At 38.2% G+C, this 20975-nt stretch overlaps 1 protein-coding gene across 1 annotated transcript in view; it reads right to left on the bottom strand.

Annotated features, from left to right (window-relative positions):
• Positions 1-348: 348 nt before the first annotated feature.
• The window catches only part of LOC140727922 (integrator complex subunit 6-like), a 128615-nt gene continuing 107988 nt past the window's right edge, over positions 349-20975 (bottom strand). Inside the window, exons 12-18 of the mRNA XM_073045903.1 lie at positions 20246-20461; positions 17619-17745; positions 15359-15501; positions 13078-13315; positions 9047-9418; positions 4389-4482; positions 349-1164 (exon numbers count right to left, since the gene is read on the bottom strand). Coding sequence (XP_072902004.1) covers positions 1071-1164; positions 4389-4482; positions 9047-9418; positions 13078-13315; positions 15359-15501; positions 17619-17745; positions 20246-20461 — 1284 coding nt within the window. The 3' untranslated portion in view covers positions 349-1070. The remainder of the gene's footprint in view (positions 1165-4388; positions 4483-9046; positions 9419-13077; positions 13316-15358; positions 15502-17618; positions 17746-20245; positions 20462-20975) is intronic.

Here is a 20975-nt window from a genome sequence, read left to right as displayed (position 1 = left end):
TTATTTAACACTTTTTTCCTAAAGTAAGGTTTGTTCAGTCAAAGTACTATTTACACAAGGAGTAAAACTGCCTGAGAATTCCCAAAAGGGGTACATTCAAGTGGTACATCACTTCCTTTCTTGAGTCCACTCAAAATATTTGGACTTACCTTCTACAAAAGTGAAAATCCAGTCCAAGACATGTATTAATCAGTTGAGTACACTGCCAATGCATCACTACACAGCAGTTCAGATAATTAATATCTACAAAAATGGCATCCTCCCAAGTAGACAGTGGGGCCAATTGTTCAGGAAAAAGACACCCAGAGTACACAAGGCTGGTTACACACGCACAGGAAAACAATCCAATATAAAATAGATATTTTTAATGCAGGAAATAGTAACAAAGGCATTTAAATAATCTCCAAAATATGGCCTTTTACGATAGAATGTTCCATTCAAAAATAATTTGTCTTAGGCAAATCAGTTTTGTTTAAAAAAAGACAAATGTCCTTATTATTTATACAACTTTCTTGATAAGGGCCAGTTCCCAAAGATTTATCAGAAGGACTGACCTGAGTAAACCAGGGCAGGCCAAAAGGAAACTGTGACAAAATGCAGACAAGACAAAAACACATCTTGGAATTCATTGGACACAAAAGACTTTTCCTCCTTTTAATTCCATGCAACATGAAAATCCAATTGGGTTCACTTTTGCCAAATGATTTATCCCATTTTTGAGGCAAGTTCCTTCAACACAAAAACAATAATTAATCACAGAAAGCATATGTTACAGAATGGTGTCTTTCTGAAGGTAAAATAACATAAGTCATCTGTTTAGATAGTAACGTGCCTTGTGCCCAGTGTCCTGAATGTGTCATACAATCATCTTTATCACCAAATGATGGCACTCCTAACACTACTTTTGCCAATGTCCAGATAGATCTATTGGCGCAAAGAAAAGTGAAGGCAAATTTAACCACAGAATGAGTGAAAGTACAGTAAAAATAAGCTTGTGTGGTCCATTGTGGCTTTCTCAAATGTTTTAAGAGAATACCAGAAAACAGTCCGGTCTCACATCTCAGGATTCATTATCGGCTGTTGATAAAATTTACCCGACTGGATTTACTTTGTATTTCTTCCAAAATCCCTTCAAGTTCTTCAATCAGTACTCGTTTTTTAAACCTATTTAAAAAACAAAATTAAAGAGCATTAGTGTTTTGTAGCAAAAATCCATTAATGGTTTCTTCATCACGGAGATATTTAGGGTGGTGGAGACCTTTCAATCATGAATGATATTAACTGCTGGAATTAATCAAAATATTGCTATAATCAAAAACTGCTATAATCAAAATATGTATAACTTTCCTATTCCTATCAAGCTGGTTTATTTCAATCACATGAGCATCCAAAATAGGTCTAATCAGACTCATTATAAGCCAGTCAAATTAATTTAAAGCCAAATAAAGATTTTGTCACTTTCCCACTTGAAAACACCATCTCACTAAATAATGCCTAATTTTCAAGTATCTCTACACCTTCAGTCTCATGAAGAGCCTTAACGGCTTTCTTTCAAAAGCTGACTGATTGCTTCTTTGTTGCTGTTCACAGCTGGAAAGAGAGAAGTCATTCCAGTACAATGTGAGGTATCCACTGATTACTGAAGAAAACATTCTCAGGAAACCAAATCATTTTTTGTTGTTAAAAAAAAAGAGGAAGATTATGCTTTAAAGGAAACACAAATATTTTTCCCCCATGTGTTTTCTGGGGAGGGTAGAGGGGAGAAACACAGCTGAACTGTGGATGAAATCACATCCACACTGGTATTACTCTGGTCATGCCTAGTCAATGCTCTGCTGCCCGCCCACCTTTATTCCATTCACCATGAACTTGCTCCAACACTACTGCCAGCATCCAACTCTCAAAATGCCTTCGCCTTAAAACTTGTTTTCTGTATTTGCTCCCAGTCTCGTATCAGCTCCCCATCGCCTTGCTCTCCCTGGAATTATATAAGCAATGAAATTCTCTTCCTAAGAACCCACATTTAGAACATAGACAAATGCAAATCATTGTTGCAATAAAATTACAAGCTGCAAGATCAATTTTCAAGAAATTCTCAGAATAAGACTGCAAAACAGCTTGTGAAAGCATGACTCAAGCATATTGCTCTATGTATTGTATGTGAATCTCCTACAAGTTTGCTAGTAAAATCCTCTCCAAAATTTGCAGCCACACACTGACCTTCAAAATGGATAACATTTTCGTTTTCCATGGTTAGTCTCTACACTGCAGTTGTGCAATATAGATAGATTCTGGTGGTTCTTTATTGCACAGCACCAGTTCACCATTGATTTGTTGCTTCAAGGTCTCAATAGCTTGCTGTGCACGCCAGAGAAGTATCTGCAGTTGTACAAGTTTCATAACCATGCTCTGCATCAGATATTAGCCAAAGGATACAAGGACATCAGCCATAGCTGAAGAGGTTAACTAAGTCGTCCTTGCAGATTGTCTCCACATTCAAAAAACAACAGAAAAAAAGTTGAAGAATACTTTCAAATGAACCAGCTGTGCTTGGGAAGCAGGAAATGATCCACAATTAAGTACGTGATCAATAACAGATGGATGCATAGAGGTTCCGCAGTAAGCATCAGGTTCTGGGTGCCCAGAAGATAATGCCAACTGTATAACCAGAATACCATGAGTTTTTAAAACATTATGTAGCCAGTCACATCACATTATTGCTCAACAGAAAAGTGAATGAAGACATTGCCATGAAAAAAAATCTGTACAACAATGTGCCTCAAATGAATTTTTATTATAGATATCTTAAGTAGGAGGTCTTTGAAAAGCCAAAGGCAGTAGTAATCTTGAGTGAGTATGCTGCCCTGGGATAAGCTAGGGAGGATGTTAGCAGATCTGTTTCAAACTGTCAACCGTTCAGAAATAGTTGGCTGGGTGAACGAGTTGGCAAGAACGCTTTGATTCTAACACTGATAAACTTTGGGTGACCCTATAAACATTACTGTCCTGGCAGCAGTGATTCCAGCCAGTCTGGATTGTCCTTGCATTCTTTGTTTAATGAATATTTCCTTCTCTATAAATGCAACAAGAGAGAAGCAGTATGCATTTCATTACAAACATTTGAAATTCAAATATAGTAATTTGCAGGGGACAGAATTTTACATAACATGTTATGAAATGGAGAACTGCAGGCACTCTGAATTGAGTGAGAAGTTCTCAAGGTGTACATTCAGAACAGAAACTTGAAATAAAAGTGTGATTCTCACATCATGAAGCCATTAAGAGACATCAAATCAATTTCTAACCAGAAGCTTGAAAGTAGAAATACACACACTCAAATTATTCTGAGCTCCAAATCCTTGCTCAATATGCTTAGACCTTGGAATTTACTTCTCTATTTAAAAAAGACACTGAAAAAATTCATCAAGCACTGAAGATATTTAAAACAGCTGTCGGTGAAAACTAATGCAGCTTTTTCATGAGTTGCAACCTGTTTTATCACCACAAGGGTATGAATTGTAAACCAGATTGTTATCCTGCACAATATACCTAATAAAGTGGCGGGCTTTATCAGGTACACCCCATAAACCTGCTCATTAATGCAAATATTAAATCAGCCAATCATGTAGCATCAATTCAATGCATTAAAGTGTGCAAACTTGGTTAAGAGCTTCAGTTGTTACTCAGACCAAACATAAGAATTGGGAAGAGATGTGATCTAAGTGACTTTGACTATGGAATGATTGTTGCTATCAGACTGGGTGGTTTGTATGGAATTTCCCTGATACACGCACTGATCTACACTAAGAGCTTTTCTTAACCAGAAGGAAGTTGTAATCAGATTGCACATAGAAGCTAATTAATATCTTCCAAATAATTTTCAATAAAGTGTGGAAGATCAAAAGAATCTAGAACAGAATGATCAAAAACATACAAATACAAAACTGAACCAGAAGCAACCAAAACAGAGACACACATACATACATATAGATACACACACACACACACACATCAATATATGGATTCAATTTTTGTTGTTTTTGCACCTAAAATCAATCCTGGTGCATCTAAATAAATGTGATCCCATCACTCCTGTAATAGATACTTCTATTTTGAGTATCAACACCTTTTAAAATTTGTAGGCTTGTCAGTTGCCAAAAATGACTTGAAACACAAGGGTGGGGGTGGAGGGAATGAAAGTGTCCCTTCAAAAACATAACAGGTCAGCATAAGATGTGAATGCAGCAAAACACTAAGAAAAACAAAGTCCCAACTATACCATCACCAAAGTGCAATTGATCAATTGGCTACTTTTGATATATCAAATAATCCTTAAACTGGCATGATGCACTTTCAAATTCCCATTGATAGATCATTTGATGAATTACCTTGCTGCCTCTTTAATGACATTTTGTACAAAAACCATCCGTGTCTCCAGACTGCCTTGCACTAGTTTCAATAAATAGAAGATATTTTCATAATCTGAAAAACAGACAATATTAAATTAACATTGTAATTTAATACTCCAGCATCTTCAAGTGCTACAGTGCTTTAATTGTTCCCATCATAGTCAATGAAAAAAACAATCCTGGTCAGTGTCATGCCTAGCAAAGTCACGTGATCACTACAAGGCAGGGGTGCCTCCACTACAAACTTACTAAGATGCTAGGTTGCTGAGACCCTATCCATCTTAGGAAAGGATCGCAACAATACTAAATGGTTAAGACCCATTCCCATCCTCCCTTTCAACTCACCAGACCTTTGTTTTCCCACTCAAACTTTCCTGGCTCACTATAAAATTATACTATTAACATCTTAAAAAAGGCATATTAAAGTCTTGTGGAGTAATATCTAAGTTTAGAAAACCTTTCAGTCTGGTACACAAGGACTGAAGGGTGTTGAATTATCCAAATCTTACTGTAAATGTTTTCAAAGTATAGACACTAATTATCTATTGAAAATTGAACTGAATAGAACATCGGTTTACTGTACCACATCCGTACGGACATTCCAAGATGTGTCCATGAACAGTTAGGAGAAAGCAAGAGTTTTCTAATGTTTATTTCAGTTTCCATATTGTCAGAAATCATTTCTGCCATTGATCTGCTTATATCTTGAACTCTGCCAACTAGCCAACTGTAAAAATATCAGCAATTATAACATAATGGAGTTATTTGTTTGACAGGTGGTGTACCAAACATCTTGTATGGCTCCATTATTGTGAATGGAATTAATTACCTGACAAGTTACACAAAGTGATGATTATAGAAAGCATAAGGATATTGGTTTCATACTAAGATACACAATTTCCTTAAGGAAACAAAAAATTTTAAACAGATGTGGCCTGAACTTTGAACACTACTACAATCCTCAGCAGAATTTCGTAACCATGGACTCAAAAGTACGAAATCACCCAGTGTTACCTTTTGATGTGGGCAAAAATGTTTACACCTTTGAAATACATCATTGAGCATTTGAGCAAAATACTGAAATGGTGCTATATAAATGTAAAATAATCTTTCCCCAAATATATTTTTAAAATTGTATATACTCAGGTCAACTAGCACTTATTGAAGACATTAGTTACTCCTCTTTGCAGAGGATTTACCTGCAGTTTTGTTGTACCCAATGTCAATGTTGATGGAATTTATCAGTTAAATTTCGCAACCAAAAGGGTGCCATGGATGAATCAACTAGCTCCATAACAAAAGGTCAGTGCCTTCATTCAAGTACAAATCCTTGGTCAGGTACAAGGGTAATGACGGGACCAAATCTCTACAGTGCAGCTTTTGATAAATTCCAAACTGCCCCTAGTTTAACTAACTTGTTTTATACTATCTCTACGGACACTATTCAAGGAAGAGGACTTCTATTAAATTGCACTTGATCAATCTTTGCCAGCATTAGAACACTCTTTGCAGTTCTGCTGATGATCAGGATACAAGTGATTACTTATCACAGCAGTACATAAATCACAGCACAGACTAACCAAAGTTCAGGGTAACTTGTAGCAGGAGGTAAAGTTGTTGCTCACTACAGTTACCACCACCTAGTTCCAGTCTTGCCTTTGCTACACTTTCTACAATCTAGCGAGAAAAGCTGCAACTTTCTGCTGTTACTAAATTACCGTCAAAAACAGATTGGGACTTTACCCTTGTTCATAGACCCGAGGATAAGAAGTTTGTTTGATATGAAGACAGAAAAGTGTCAGGCTCAATTAGCTGCCTACAGTGAATTAACTATGGTAACAGAGATTGAGACCTTAATGCTTCTGCTGTCCCAGTTTTTTTTTTTAAAGTGGCTAAATCAATCTCCTTAAGTCCACCAAATGATAACAGAAAATGGAGTTGAAGTCAGTGAAACACAATCAGATTTGTGATTTCCACTGTCAAATAATCTATGAAAAGCCAAGTAAAATACTCAAAAGACAAATTCTAAAGGGACCAGTCAACTGGCTAGACCAGATTGTGTTCAAAAAAATAAAATGATAAAACACAGGGCAAATCTCTCAAACACTTCATTGTCAGTTCCAGCTGCTGATTTTTTTTTTGACAAAACAGACAGCAATATCTAGTTAAGTAGAATTAAATTCCAAAACTGTGGTCCACAGCCTTAAATACTAGAGGGCCATCTATAGTATCATAGTTTTGTGTACATTTGATTAAATATCATGTCTGGCCTTCCAAAGAAATCACTGAGGAAGTCTAACTTTCATGCAAAACCAATTGGTTTCTCCTGGTCCTAGTGCAACCCAGGACATTTTTCATTATTGCCAGTAATTTCAACCAAGCTAACTTCAAGAGGGTTTCCTGTCCCACTAGGGCCCAGACATTTGTGACCATTGCTATATAACCAAAGATGCCTACCTACTTATTCCTCATCCACACTTTGGTAAATCAGACCAGCAAGTTGTGCTCTTACTCCTTGGATACAAACAAACTGAAAAGGGAGGATCATGAAGACAGTCATACAGTTCTGGTCTGAGGAAACATGAGATTCCATGTAACTGTTTTGAGTCAGTGGACTGGTCTATTTTCAAAGACTCAACTGCCAACCTAGATGAATGTGTCACTACCATCACAGACTTTATCAGCAAGTGTGTTGAGGACTGTGTACCAAAGAAAACAATCCAAAAACTATGGATGAACTCTGCTGGAAAGCCTAGGTCTACAGTATCCAAATCAGGTGACCATGACCTTTAAGAATTCAAAATCTGACCTCCATAAAGCTATCAGAGATGGTAAGAGACAGTACTAGTAGAAAATTAGTCTCAACCATGGCAGGGTTTATGTACGAAATGGGTTACCAAACAAAGTTCGGCAGCATCACCAACAATAGCACATCCCTTCCTGATGAGCTTACCACACTCAAGCATGTTTTAAACAAAAGGGAATGGACACGTCAGCACCCACCCTGATAGTGTACCTTAATCCACAGTAATCATCACAGATGCAAGATCCGTCTTTGGCTGTGTCCTTAGATCCTGTGCAGATCAGCTGGCAGGGGTATTTGCAGACATTTTTAACCTCTCCCTGCTTCAAGACCATTATAATCCCGGTACCCAAGAAAAACAAGATAATGACTACGGCATCCTACCATCAAGTGTTTCAAGAAGTTGGTTATGACACACATCAACTCCAGCTTTCAGACCCAGATAAATCACTGTGATTTATCTAGAGCAGACACCATCTCTACACTCATCTCTGGAGCAGAGAAACCTACGTCACCCTATTATTTATTGGCTACAGTTCTGACTTCAAAACTATTATTCCAAGCAAACTCATCACCAACCTCTGGATCCTGGGAGTTAATGCCTCCCTCTGCAACTGGATCCTTGCCTTTCTGACCAACTGACCATAATCAGTAGGGATAGACAGCAACTCCTGATACCGGTGCTCCACCTACTCTACTCCCTGCATACTCACGACTGCATGGTCAAATTCTGCTCCAACTCCATATACAATTTTGCAGATGATAACATTGTAGTGATCTGCATCTCAAAAAAAGATGAGTCAGAGTACAGGAAAGAGAGATGGAGGACTTAGTGACAAGGTTTCAAAACAACAACTTTTCCCTCAATGTCAACAGAAGAGCTAGTTAACAAATTCAAGAAGAGAAGCAGTGCACATGTTCCTGTCAACATCAATGACCACAAGAAACTACAGAGTTGTGCGCACAAACCAGCCTCCTCTCAACATGCATATTTCTCACTGCCTCAGTAAAGCAGCCAGCATAATCAAAGACCCCTACCCACCCTATACATGCTCTCTTCTCCCCTCTCCCATTAGGCAAAAGATAGAAACGACTAAAAGCATGTATCAACAGGCTCAATTTCCTGGCCTTAAATTTACCTCATTATAATCCTGCACTTTATCATTCATCTGCAGTGCACTACTTTAACTGTTACTCTTTATTCTACACTGTTATCGTTTTATCTGTTCTAGCTCAATGCACTGTGTAATGATTTGATCTGTATGCAAGACTTTCACTGTATCTTGTTACATGTGATAATAATAAACCAAACCATCAGCCAAGTGGCATTAGGGCTGTGACAAAGACTTGGGAAAGCAGATCCACATTCAACTCTGGACACTGTACCAGGTACGACTTTGACAATAACCACTGGATGTTTCCAACATTCTTCCAATCATACAACTGATCCATACACCGATGTTAATGCAGACCACTAAGCACCGCTTCTGCAGATTCTTTGCCTTCCTAGCTTTGGTTTTTTAAAAGTTTGATCGTGTGACAGGTAACTATACAGATAGAGTAAGGAAAATAACAATGACAAGGAAAATGAGAACATGTTAAATGAGACTACTTCTGGAACAGAGCCTCACCATGTGAGAGTACAGACAGCTACTACAATACCTGAACACCTCAAAAGCTTAACACTTCAGATCATCTGAAGCAGTAGCAAAGGCTGCAGATGAGATCAACAAGCAAAGTCAAACATTCTGAAAATGCATAACAGAAACATTGCTAAAGACTGTTACTCCAGGGAAGCAAAGCAAGTGACATTTTATTCTTCAATTATACTTACGTCTGCCTGGTTTACGGATTTCCTTAAAAATTTGTGCCCTTAGCTCTATATTAGTCTCTTGCTGTTTTGACCTCATAAGTGTTTTAATAGCATTTGGTGAAGACCTGTTCAAAAGTCCATCCTGACAAACTCCACTGTCTTTTGATTCCTCGTGATTAAGGTCAACACTGCTAATAGAATTATTATTGACCACTAATAGACCACCGTCCATCTCATGATTGGTGAATTCTTCTGCAAACTCCACGGAGCCAGAAGTTGAATGGATCAGCGGTGATGATGAGTCGAGTCTCTGGGATGGAATTTCAACTGCAAGTGAGTCCGCAATATTGTTTTCAACATAATCAACACACATAGCCTGGTTTTCTTCAGTCTCTACAAAAGGAGAAATAAACAACCCAGTAAACATTAATGCAGCCATTTAAAATTTTACATAGATTATTTACTCTTTAAACAAAGCACTCCATTCATTTGTCTTTGAGAGTCATCGTGGTTAGATGACTTTAACCTTGAATTCAGAACATGACAGATCAACACCACACAATAGTTCTTGTACACAATCTGGGTGATATTTCAATGTAGTAAATATTACACTGTTGGTGGTGCTGCTTGCCTGCTCAGCCAGATGTCAACAGCTCCCCCAACATCTTACAGCAGAAAAGCCAGCTCTCAGTGACTCAACCAAGACTCTCCCAAATCATTACCAGAGAAAAGCTTCATTCACCTTTGTCGTATATTTCCCTGAACTAATTGCCTGATATCTTTACCATTGCTCGATTGTGACATGGCTGCTAATTGAAGTTCCATTCCAAAGACCTCAGGATTGAATAATGCAATGCAGCACTAAGGAAGAAATGCACTGTTAAGCAGCATTGCCTGCATCAGTTGAGGGAAAACTAACATTGGTAGCTATAGTCAAGCTCAATCTGTGGAAAAGTCAAGGGTAGTATGTTGAAAGTCATGTCCCAAGCACAACTATACAGAATATTATTAAACATAATAAAGCCATAAAACATTGAGCAGAACTAGGCCATTCAGCCTACTTCACCATTCCATCATGGCTGATTTATTACTCCTCTCAAACCTCATTCCCTTGCTTTCACCCTGTAACCTTTAACACCCTGACTAATCAAGAACCTATCAATCTCCATTTCAAATATACTCCACACCTTGGCCTCCACAGCCGTCGATGACAATGAATTCCACAGATTCACCCCCTCCGGCTAAAGAAATACTTTCTCATCTCCATTCTAAAGACATATTCTTGTTTTCTGAGGCTGACTCACCCACTACAGGAAACATCCTGCCCACATCCACTCTACCTAGGACTGTCAATATTCAATATATTTCAATGAGATTCCCCCCTCCCCCATTCTTCTGTACTCTAGCAAGTACAGGCATAGAGCCATCAAACACTCCCAGAATCATTCTTGTGAACCTTTTGACCTTCTCCAATGCAAGCACATTTTTTTTTAAAAAAAGGTAAGAGGTCCAAAACTACTCTCAATACTCCAAGTGTGGTCTGACCAATTCATTACAAAGCCTCAGCAAATTCTAGTACTTTCAAAACAAATACTAACTCACATTTGCCTTCCTTACCACCAAATCAACCCACAAGCTAACCTTTAGGAAATCGTGCACAAGATCTCTCAAGTCCAATTGCGCCTGATTTTTGAATGTTCTCCCATTTAGAAAATAGACTATGCTTTTATTCCTTCTACCAAAGTGCATGAATGTACACTTCCTTACACTATATTCCATCTGCAACTTCTTTGACCATTCTCCCAATCTGTTCAAGTCCTTCAGCAGACTCTGCTTCCTCAACACTACCTGCCTCGCCAACATTCTTCACATCATTTGCAAACTTGGCCACAAAGCCATCAATTCCATCATCCAAATCATGGACATATAATATGAAAAGTGGCCCCAATACTGACCTGCACACCACTAGTCACCAGCAGCCAATCAGAAAAGGCACCTTTTCTTCCCACTCTTTGCACCCTGCCAGTCAGCCAATCTGCCATCCAGGCTACTATCTTTTGTGTCATACCATGGCTTCTTATCTTGTTAAGCAACTTCTTGTGCAGCACCTTGTCAAAGGCCTTCTGAAAATCCAAGTAAACAACATCCACGGTCTCTTTGTCTATCCTGCCTGTTATTGCCTCAAAGAATTCCAACAGATTCATCTGCAAGTCTTCCCCTCAAGGAAACCATGCTGACTTTGGCCCATTTTATCATGTGCCTCCAAGAGCCCCAGAACCGCATCCTTAATAATAGACTCCAACATCTTCCCAACCACTGAAGTCAGGCTAATTGGACTACAATTTCCTTTCTTCTGCCTCCCTCCCTTCTTAAAGGGTGGTGTGACATTTGCAATTTTCCAGTCCTATAGAACCATTCCAGAATCTAGTGATACTTGAAAGAATCCTTCAGATACTTCTTTCAGAACCTTGGGGTGTAGTCCATCCAGTCCAGGTGGCTCATCTACCTTCAGACCTTTCAAGCTTCCCAAGTACCTTCTCCTTAGTAATAGCAACTACACTCACTCGTTTCCACTTACACGCTCGAACTTCTGGCATACTGCTAATGTCTTCCACAATTAAGAATTACGCAAAATACTTAATCAAGATTGTCCGATATTTCTCTGTCCACCATTACTACTTCTCCAACATCATTTTCCAACAGTCCAATATCCACTCTCAACTCTTTTTAATATACATATGAAAAACTTCTGGTATCCTTTTATATTATTAGCTAGCTTATCTTCATATTCTCCTCTCCTTATGGCTTTTATTCCTGTTGTTTTAATAACTTCCCAATCCTCTAACTCCGCATTAATTTTTGCAATATTATATACCCACTCTTTCCCTTTTATGTTGCCTTTGACTTCCTTTGTTAGTCTGTGGCCTCATCTTCCCTTTAGAATACTTCATCTTTAAGATTTATCTATTCTGGGCCTTCTGAATTGTCCCCAGAAACTCTAGCCATTGCTATTCTGCTGTTATTCCTGCTAGTGTCCCCTTTCAATCAACTTTGGCCAGTTCCTCTCTCATTCCTTTCACTCCACTGTAATGCTGATAAATCTGACTTCACTTTTGCCCTCTCAAACTGCAGGGTAAATTCTATCATATTATGATCACTGTCTCCTAAAGTTTCAATTACCTGAAGCTCCCTAATCAAATCTGGTTCATTGCACAACACCCAATCCAGAACTTCCATTCCCTTAATGGGCTCAACCACAAGCTGCTCTAAAAAGCTTATCTCACTGGCATTCTACAAATTCCCTCTCAAGTTGATAATGTCATGAAGTTCAGTCTTTGAAGACACCAGTTTCTCAGTAAACAGTCCCTGTAGGCTCTCAAAACAAGGACAAAGAACAGATGCTAAACTAAATATAATGACAATAAGACATTGTACTCTTTTAGGATACCCAATGTAGGATAATAAATTATTAGTATCACACGAGCCCAACATTAATATGTTATAATCAGAATCAGGTTTAATATCACCAGCATATGTCATGAAAATTGTTAACTTTGCTGCAGCAGTACAAGATAAATATAAGAAAAAACTGAATTACAGTAAGAGTATGTGAAATAAATAGTTCAATTAAAATTACTGCAAGAACAGAAATAAAAGTTGAACCACGCACCTACACAATAAAGTGATGGTAAAATTGAAACAAAGGAGCAGAAAGGGCTGTAAAAGGTAGTCCACAAGGTTTGTAAACACAGGACAGAGGTAAACCAGAGTAGAAACTATGAGTGGTTAAGGCTTTGGCCATTTACAATAATGAAACAATCCTCCAGCAAAATGTTAAAAAAAAATTAACCAAATCCAATTTGAGTGAATTCAATCTAGCATAGGTCTGTTTAACTCTTCTGCATTCAACACAAGTGACTGATATATTCTGTTCCATTTGCTTTATTAACAGCAAACTCATACCAGTTTGAGATACAGGCTTTTCATTAGTTCATGTACAAGCTTGTTTCAAATCTTCATGTTGGACATTCACAAACTGCGTAAGTTCTTACCTTGAATAGCAGCCACCGGCTTTATAAGATCTGCCTGTGGTTGTATAACTGGGATAAGGGGAGGGCCCTTGCCACCACTGTGATTAGCCACTGTTGATAGCGTTAGTGGACGTCCCTTCAATAAAGGTGACATACAGCGACGCCTTTTTGGAATTCCTGCCACATTCAGTTCTGTTGGTCTCTTGCTTCTGTTCTGAGGTCCTGACACAAACTCATCAGCTTCATCAATCATCATTCCCTGCAAGACAAAGGTCCTTAACTCAAGTCCATATAAGGAAATGTGAGCTTTAAAAGATTGAAGGTATGTTTTAAAACATATGGTGAGAGTAAAGGAAAAAGCCAGTTTCAACTAAATGGAGGGGAAAAAAAATCTCAATTTCAAGCCAAGAGTAAAAGAGTGAGACTAAGTAGGTAGCTTGTTCAAAATAAACTTATTATCATGAGACTGAATAACGTCCATCTAGCTGTATCTTATGATCAAGCAAAAAGCAAGTACAATATGCAAGTCTGCAAAGAATCAGGGGGCAAATTTCCTCAAATTAATAACTTATCCAGTGACAGTCAGGATGATATTATTCATAGGATTACTCTTAGTCTCAGCACCTCTATTTTAAGCAAGGAGAGAACAAATACAATACAGGATCCAATCTGCACTGTACTTTAACTACTCTGGCAAGGAGCGTGTAAACCTCAATTCAAAGTCTCATTGATAAACAGCACACCCATTAATGAGATTCATCCATAACATCACTAAGGGTGCTGGAAAAGGCTCACAACCCATTGCTACCACCTATAAGCTACAGTTTTAGGAGGACGTAGAAGTGGAGCACAAACATTTAACATGAAAATCAAAAGGCGACATTTGCTAGAATTCTTAAGAACAGAAAAAGCTGGAAATAATCAGGTGGTCAGCCAGCACCTGGATAGAAAGCTAGGTTGTGAATGGAAAAGGGATAGTTGTGGTAGGAGACCAAAGCAATCAAATGACATTGATGCCACCTACTTAACAGATGAATTAGAATGAATAGATAACCTGAAGAAAATAATGCAACCAACTTAGTTAATATTGGGCATTCTTAAAACTGTTGAATGGATACTTAAAGTGGGTTTAAAATGCATTGATGGTAGATCAGATCAAAGTTCTGGTAGCAGTACTGCCTTATCATATTAAAAAAATGGGAAACTGAATTGCTCTGTGTCTGTTGGCTCCATTTTCAGGTCAGATTTGATACAAAATACATTTCACTTTGATAGTTAAATGGAATATTGTACAGCAGCATTTTGCCAATTCCAAATCCAATCAGTAAAAGCAATGAAGGTTATATTCAAAAAATAGTTAGTTCTTCGCCCCCGCCACCTCCCCAAGAAAAGAATGTTCACATAAGGTACAGTACTGTGCAAAAATCCTTGGCACATAAATAGATAGAGTGTCCAAGACCTTTGCACAGTATTGCAAATGTCTTTTCAGTTATCAAATAACACTTAAAGAGTGCTTAGCTCTGTATTAGTTCAGTAGTATTTCCCCAACCACTTTGGCAACGGCATATGATGAATGTCGAGCTTTATGACGACCTACCGATGCTCAATATTAAAATCAAGGCGAGAAGACTGCAACTAGCAGGGCACTGTCTATGCCACCCTGAGCTACCTGCCAGCCTAGTCATCACATGGGAGCCCAAGCATGGGAGGATGAACCCTGGGCACCCTCTCAAGACTGTGGTCAACACGTTCCTAGAAGATAGCGGCACAGCTAATGTAGATGAACAGAACACACTGATGAGGGAGAGGGAGGAGTGGTGAGCCCGTCATAGCGCCCGACGCCGGCCCCCTAGGCCTGAGTCGACGTAGTAGTAACCACTTTCTCATTTTAACCAATAGATAGTACTGTGCAAAAGTCTTAAGACACTCTAGAGATATAGATATATAACACATATACACACACACACCCAAGACATTTGCACAGTACTGTAGATTTAACCAAGACATAACAAATATTCCTTGTAAGCAAAAGTACTGGAGCAAAAACAATCAGTCTCCAGAGAGCCATTAACATGTCTGCCCAATGACTTATGCTACTTATGGCTTCAGTTAAAATCACTAAAGAAAAATAGTACAAGGCAAAAACAGAAAACTCCCAACAGCTCAAGAGACTCAAGCTACAGTACAGCAGGAAATGTTTGTATAAACACCTTGGAAGGACGCCGAGGTATACAAGCTCTTCTGGGAAAGGTTAAGGAACACTCAAGTGCAGTAGCCCATATTTAAATACATTGGCATTTACCTTCTTGTCCAATTTGAAAGGATTTCCAAATGTATGCAATCTCCTGGGCTGATCAGGGTCAAGTTCGCGTAGAGGAGAAGGCACATGTTTCAGGAATTCCTGGTAATTTCCCATCTGTGCTATTGGGACACTGTGCACCTGATCTGAAGGAGAATAAATATTAACATGGACAAGTCATCATTTCTCATTTTCACAGCAGACCCGAGTATAATGCCAGAGATTCTACTCATATACAACACTACTACTTCTCACAGCATACAACTATACCATTAACTTGCAATATTTCATTAATCCCCATCGTCAAAGGCAGAAACTGGAACCGAGCAAATTCCATAACAAAAATAGTATACATTACATACATGAAAATAATTTTTAAATATTCTTAAAAAAATGCAACAATTACATATGGCATGTAGGAACTCTAGAAATTGATGCCCAAAAATAACAGATAAAAAAACACACACAACACACAAGACAAAGGAGCAAAATTAGGCCATTTGGCCCATTGAACCTGCTCCATTTCATCATGGCTGATCGGTTTCCCTCTCAACCCCATCCTATGCCTTCTGCCCATACCCTTGTATGCCCCGATTAATCTAGAACCTATCAACCTCTGTCTTAAATACACAAAATAAACTGACCTCCACAGCCCCTTGTGGAAACAAATTCCACAGATTCACCACCCTCCTCAACTTTGTTCTAAATAGATCCCCCTCTATTCTGAGGCTGTGCCATCTGGTCCTAGACTCCCCCACCATAGGAAACATCCCCTCCACTATCTAAGCCTTTCAAGTTTCAACAAGATTCTACCCCCCCCCCACCCCACATTCTTAAAAATTCCAACAAGGCCCAGATCCATCAATTGCTCCTCATACGACAAGCCTTCCCATTACTAGAATCATTCTTGTGACCCTCCTGTGAACCCTCTCCTATTTCTTAGATAAGAAACCCATAACTGCTCATAATACTTCAAAGTACTGGCTTTTTTAGTTGCTTTCTGTTGGAACACACATATTATATGTGCCTAAGACTTTTGCATAGTTCTGTAGTAATTTAATGTATTGCACTGTACTGCTGTCACAAGAAAAAGTCATGACATATATAAGTGAAGATAAACCTGATTCATAGGGGACAGAACAGGAAGCACCAGAAAGACATTCTGCAATGATCAATAAACCAATTGCTTGAATCACATCACTTTGCCTGGTGTCTCAGGGTTGTGTGTGCCTGCACCCACACCACCCCAGCACACCAGCTGTCACCTGCACCATACCCCTACCGCAGCACTCTACCCTCACCATTTCCAACATCATTTGCTCCTGCCAGATTTACAAACTTGCTCTCTGCTCCATATTGACAAATAGTAATTTAAACACCTTAGTTTTATATACATGGCTAAGAGCTTTGCACAGTACTGAACACACATAAATATGACATTTCAAGATGAACTGTAAAAATGAATTAGAAAATTAAACAATTCCATATAACTACCAACTCCAAAATGTGATAGCATTTTAACTGAGCTACAAGAACAATTTAATAAATTAATATTTCAAGGTGCAATGCTAATGACTGCCTCTATGTAACTAAAGAAACTACAAGTTCAGATCCCATTTTAAGACTAAAAGTAAAATTTTAATTATCTGTGTCCATTCTTAGTCTTGCCATTCTGTATGTCTAACTCCACTGGCCTCAGACTAGAGATAATTTCTTCAATGCTTTCTCCAACAACTCTCCTCAAAATTACCCATCTTTTTCAATATTCTTAAGGATAATGCATAGAAAGTTTTTAATACAATTTTTCCTATCATTTTGGATTCAGTGTCAATGTTACACTGTCCTGAAGTGTTTTGCAGTTTTATTTTCTTCCCTGGGTTAGAATAAATGAAATTATTGCTGTCCTATTTGACAGTACTTTGCACAGGAGGCAAAACACTTTTGGACCACTCCAGGTAACAGTGTGATATGAAAGCACATTTTCTTCTTCTAAATGATCAGACATCTCTTTTCTACCTTCTTGAGTTATTAAATACAACAGAATAATTATAAGGAAAAGCACAACTACTGTTTGTTAGATTTCTTTGACACTAAAAGAAAAAGGTTCTTTTGCGAACACCGAGTAATTGTTTTTCCTGCTTCATTGCTTCACCCAATTAATAATGAAAATGGTGTTTAATTACCCATATCATGCACCCATTACAATGGCACCCATTCAAATGACATGTACAAAGCATTAAATCACATCCCATTTTCCCCCCACCTTCATCTTGTCCTTTCAATGGGCCGTGTGCTGTTTTTAATAGGTTTAACCTCATGCGTGTAAGCTGATCCAGAAGATTTCTTCTTGGTATGTCATAAGCATTCTTGTAACTCTGTGGCTTCAAATCCTTAAAAAAAATTTAAAAGGAAATAAAATTTAGATACTAACATGTTCTTACATGTCAGACATTTGCTAAGGTGACTTTCAAGAACCAGGTCCAGAACTGTGGTGCTTCTATAGTTACAGTTGCATTGATAATTCTGTCCAGTGCACAATCAACTCAGGGTCATGTGAAATATATTTATGAACAGAACTGCCTGCTGTTTCAACCTAGAGATATGGTAACACTAGGATCAGGAGAAACTAAGTGGTTTTGCATGAAAACACTTAGTTCCAACAGACTTCCTCAGTGAGTTCTTTATTTAAAAGGCCAGATATAATTATTAATCAAATATACACAAGAGAAGGAAACATTACTCTCCATTGGAAAAATACACATCAGAATACCCGTAAGTAAAATCAGAAGCCATGGCCTTGTCTTGGAACCCAAAAGGTATAGATATATCCAATTAGAAGTCAAAATACCATCCTTCTTTAGCGATCAATTCTGATCTAACATTTGAAGAAATTAATATTGCTGGCAAAATTTTAATGGAATAACAAGACTCACATAATTGCAATAAAATCCCATTCCACTGTGTTGCAACATGATAGAAAACATTTTAAATAATTTGGTGATCTTGGTTTAGCATGATTCATCATTCTGAAGTTATGATAAACTCCAATTAGTTCCAAACAGGATAACCTAACAGGCATAGCAAAATACAAACACTGGGAAATCTGCAGATGCTGGAAATTCAAGCAACACAGACAAAATACTGGCAGAATGCAGCAGGCCAGGCAGCATCTATAGGAAGAAGCACAGTCAACATTTCGGGCTGAGACCAGGGGGCCTGCTGCGTTCCACCAGCATTTTGTGTGTGAGGCATAGTAAAAATATCTGCTTTGTTAATCAAAAACAACTAATTTTGTCTAGATATCAATACAATTTCAGGGAAATACTCAATGGATTCTACAGCTCACCAAAGGAGAGTTTGACAAAAGATTTCTCATTCAAGATGCTTCTTTCTACCTTCAATGCAGAAAATCACCATAATGTATCTGGTGATCAGCTTTCACTAGTTTTCTGGAAATTTCATTCCAAAATTGTCCAGTTTTTCTTTTCTCGATTAAGGACACCTCCCCCCCCCCCCCCCCCCACCCTGACTCTAACCTTGGTACCTTGCATAATAAAACACACACTTAGTGGCCACTTTATTAGGTACACCCGTTTGTTAATGCAAATACCTAATCAGCCAATCATATAGCAACAAATGAATGCATTAAAAGCACACAGGCATACATAATCAAGAGGTTCTGTTGTTGTTCAGACCAAACATCAGAATGGGGAAGAAATGTTATCTAAGTGACTTAGACCGTGGAAGGATTGCTGGCACCAGATAGGGTGGATTCCTGGATTTTCACTCAGGTCTCTAGAGTTTATAGAGAATGGTGTGAAGAATAAATATCATGCAGTGAACAGCAGTTCTGTGGGTGAAAATGCCATGTTAATGAGAAGTCAGAGGAGATTGGCCAGACTAGTTCAAGCTGAAAAAAGGTTACAGCAACTCAAATAACCATGCGTTACAACAGTGGTGTACAGAAGAACATTCCTGAATGTATAACACGTCGAACCTTGAAGTGGATGGGCTACAGCAGGAGACAACATGGGGTTCCCCTCCTGTACCTAATAAGTGGCCACTGTGTAAAGGCAAATCAGGAACTGGCATCATCTGCCCTAGGTTATAAAATCACTTTCATTAACTTCAAATATTGCCTCTTAAATGAGACTTAACCAACAGGCTCCAATGATTTACTGTTAGAAAATCCAAGCCTATTTCACAGTAGAGTACTCACCAACAACTTTAACTTTTGTTTTTCTTTTTTATTTACAGCACAGAATGGGCCCTTCAAGCCACTCCACCCAACAATCCCCCATTTAATCCTAGTGTCATCATGGGACAACTTACAATGACCAATAACCTACCAGTAGGTCTTTGGACTGTGGGAGGAGACACACGAGGTACAAGAAGGTACAAACTCCTTACAAACAGTGGCAGGAACTGAGTCTGGATCGCTGGCATCGCAACGCTACGCTACCATGCTACCCTGGAATACTTGGTGCAAGGCATTGCTTCTCAGGATGCTTAACTACAAATAAATATCTTCTTCAGTGAATTACAGCCTTCATTGCTCTAACAAGAAATGTAATGTGATGCCAAAGGGCTCAAACCACTTTCCTGCAGATTACTCTGTTTATCATTAAGGAGGCAACATACCTCTAGTGATCATCACAATTTCCTCGTGAAGCTGAAGAGCAAAAGATTTCCAAAACCAAAGCTTTTAACTTTCAAATCAGCCTGATATGAAAATGGAAAGTTCTCCTTTTGGTTCTGGAAATCTCTTTAGAGAAGTTAATTTTAAAAAACCTTTTCAATTCCTGTGTTTTATATTCAAATAATAATTCTCACTTAGGCAATAAAATAATTTCTGAATTTAAAACTGCAAATACCTGAAAGGTGTCTCACCTTAGTCAGAATTCCAATTTGATAGCCAGCAAACTCCTTCACATTTAGATCCATGAGTCTGTATGGAGGCTCTCCTGTGATGCCCATAAGAATTTGCCTCAAGTCTTTGCGTTGTGTTAACAAGAGAGCATTGCTTCTGTTTCTTACTTTAATGCCAGACTCTTGAAGTTGCTTCTTACCCACTGAACTTATGATTCGATCAGATTCTACTTTAGCCTGAGAATTGAAAGAAGGATGTTTTACCAAGGAAATAAATCAAAATTCAAAACAGAGATGACAGACAAGCGGTTGAAAAATATTTCTATTAACTAAATATTTAAAGAATCGAGATCACATTCCATGTGTGACAATCAATGAGGAATCATCTAAAGTGCACAAACATATTCAAGAACCAAAATGATTTCATTCAAAGATGTAAGCAGTTAAAAATAAAACCAAATTTTCACTGCACTTTACAACCTTTGTCCCAAAGCACAAAGGCTTGATTATAAATCTCTAAACTGTAAGCAAGCAAAAAATGGACAAAACAAAAAAATTGAAGTGAGCACAACTAATACTATATACAGCCTTTCTCAAAATCACTGAAGCCTTTGACCAGGAGGAACTTATGGAACACTCATTTAACATTCAATTGCCCACAGAACTAGGTCTCTAATTTACATTTGCTGTATGATGAGATGCAAGTCACAGGTCAAAAACGGAGTTGGTCTCAGTGAAGACAGGTGTCAAA

This window comes from Hemitrygon akajei, chromosome 5 (genome assembly GCF_048418815.1).
Source record: "Hemitrygon akajei chromosome 5, sHemAka1.3, whole genome shotgun sequence".
NCBI classification, from domain to species: domain Eukaryota; kingdom Metazoa; phylum Chordata; class Chondrichthyes; order Myliobatiformes; family Dasyatidae; genus Hemitrygon; species Hemitrygon akajei.
Note: the sequence above shows the minus strand (reverse complement) of the source record. Positions and strands in the feature narration are given on the sequence as shown.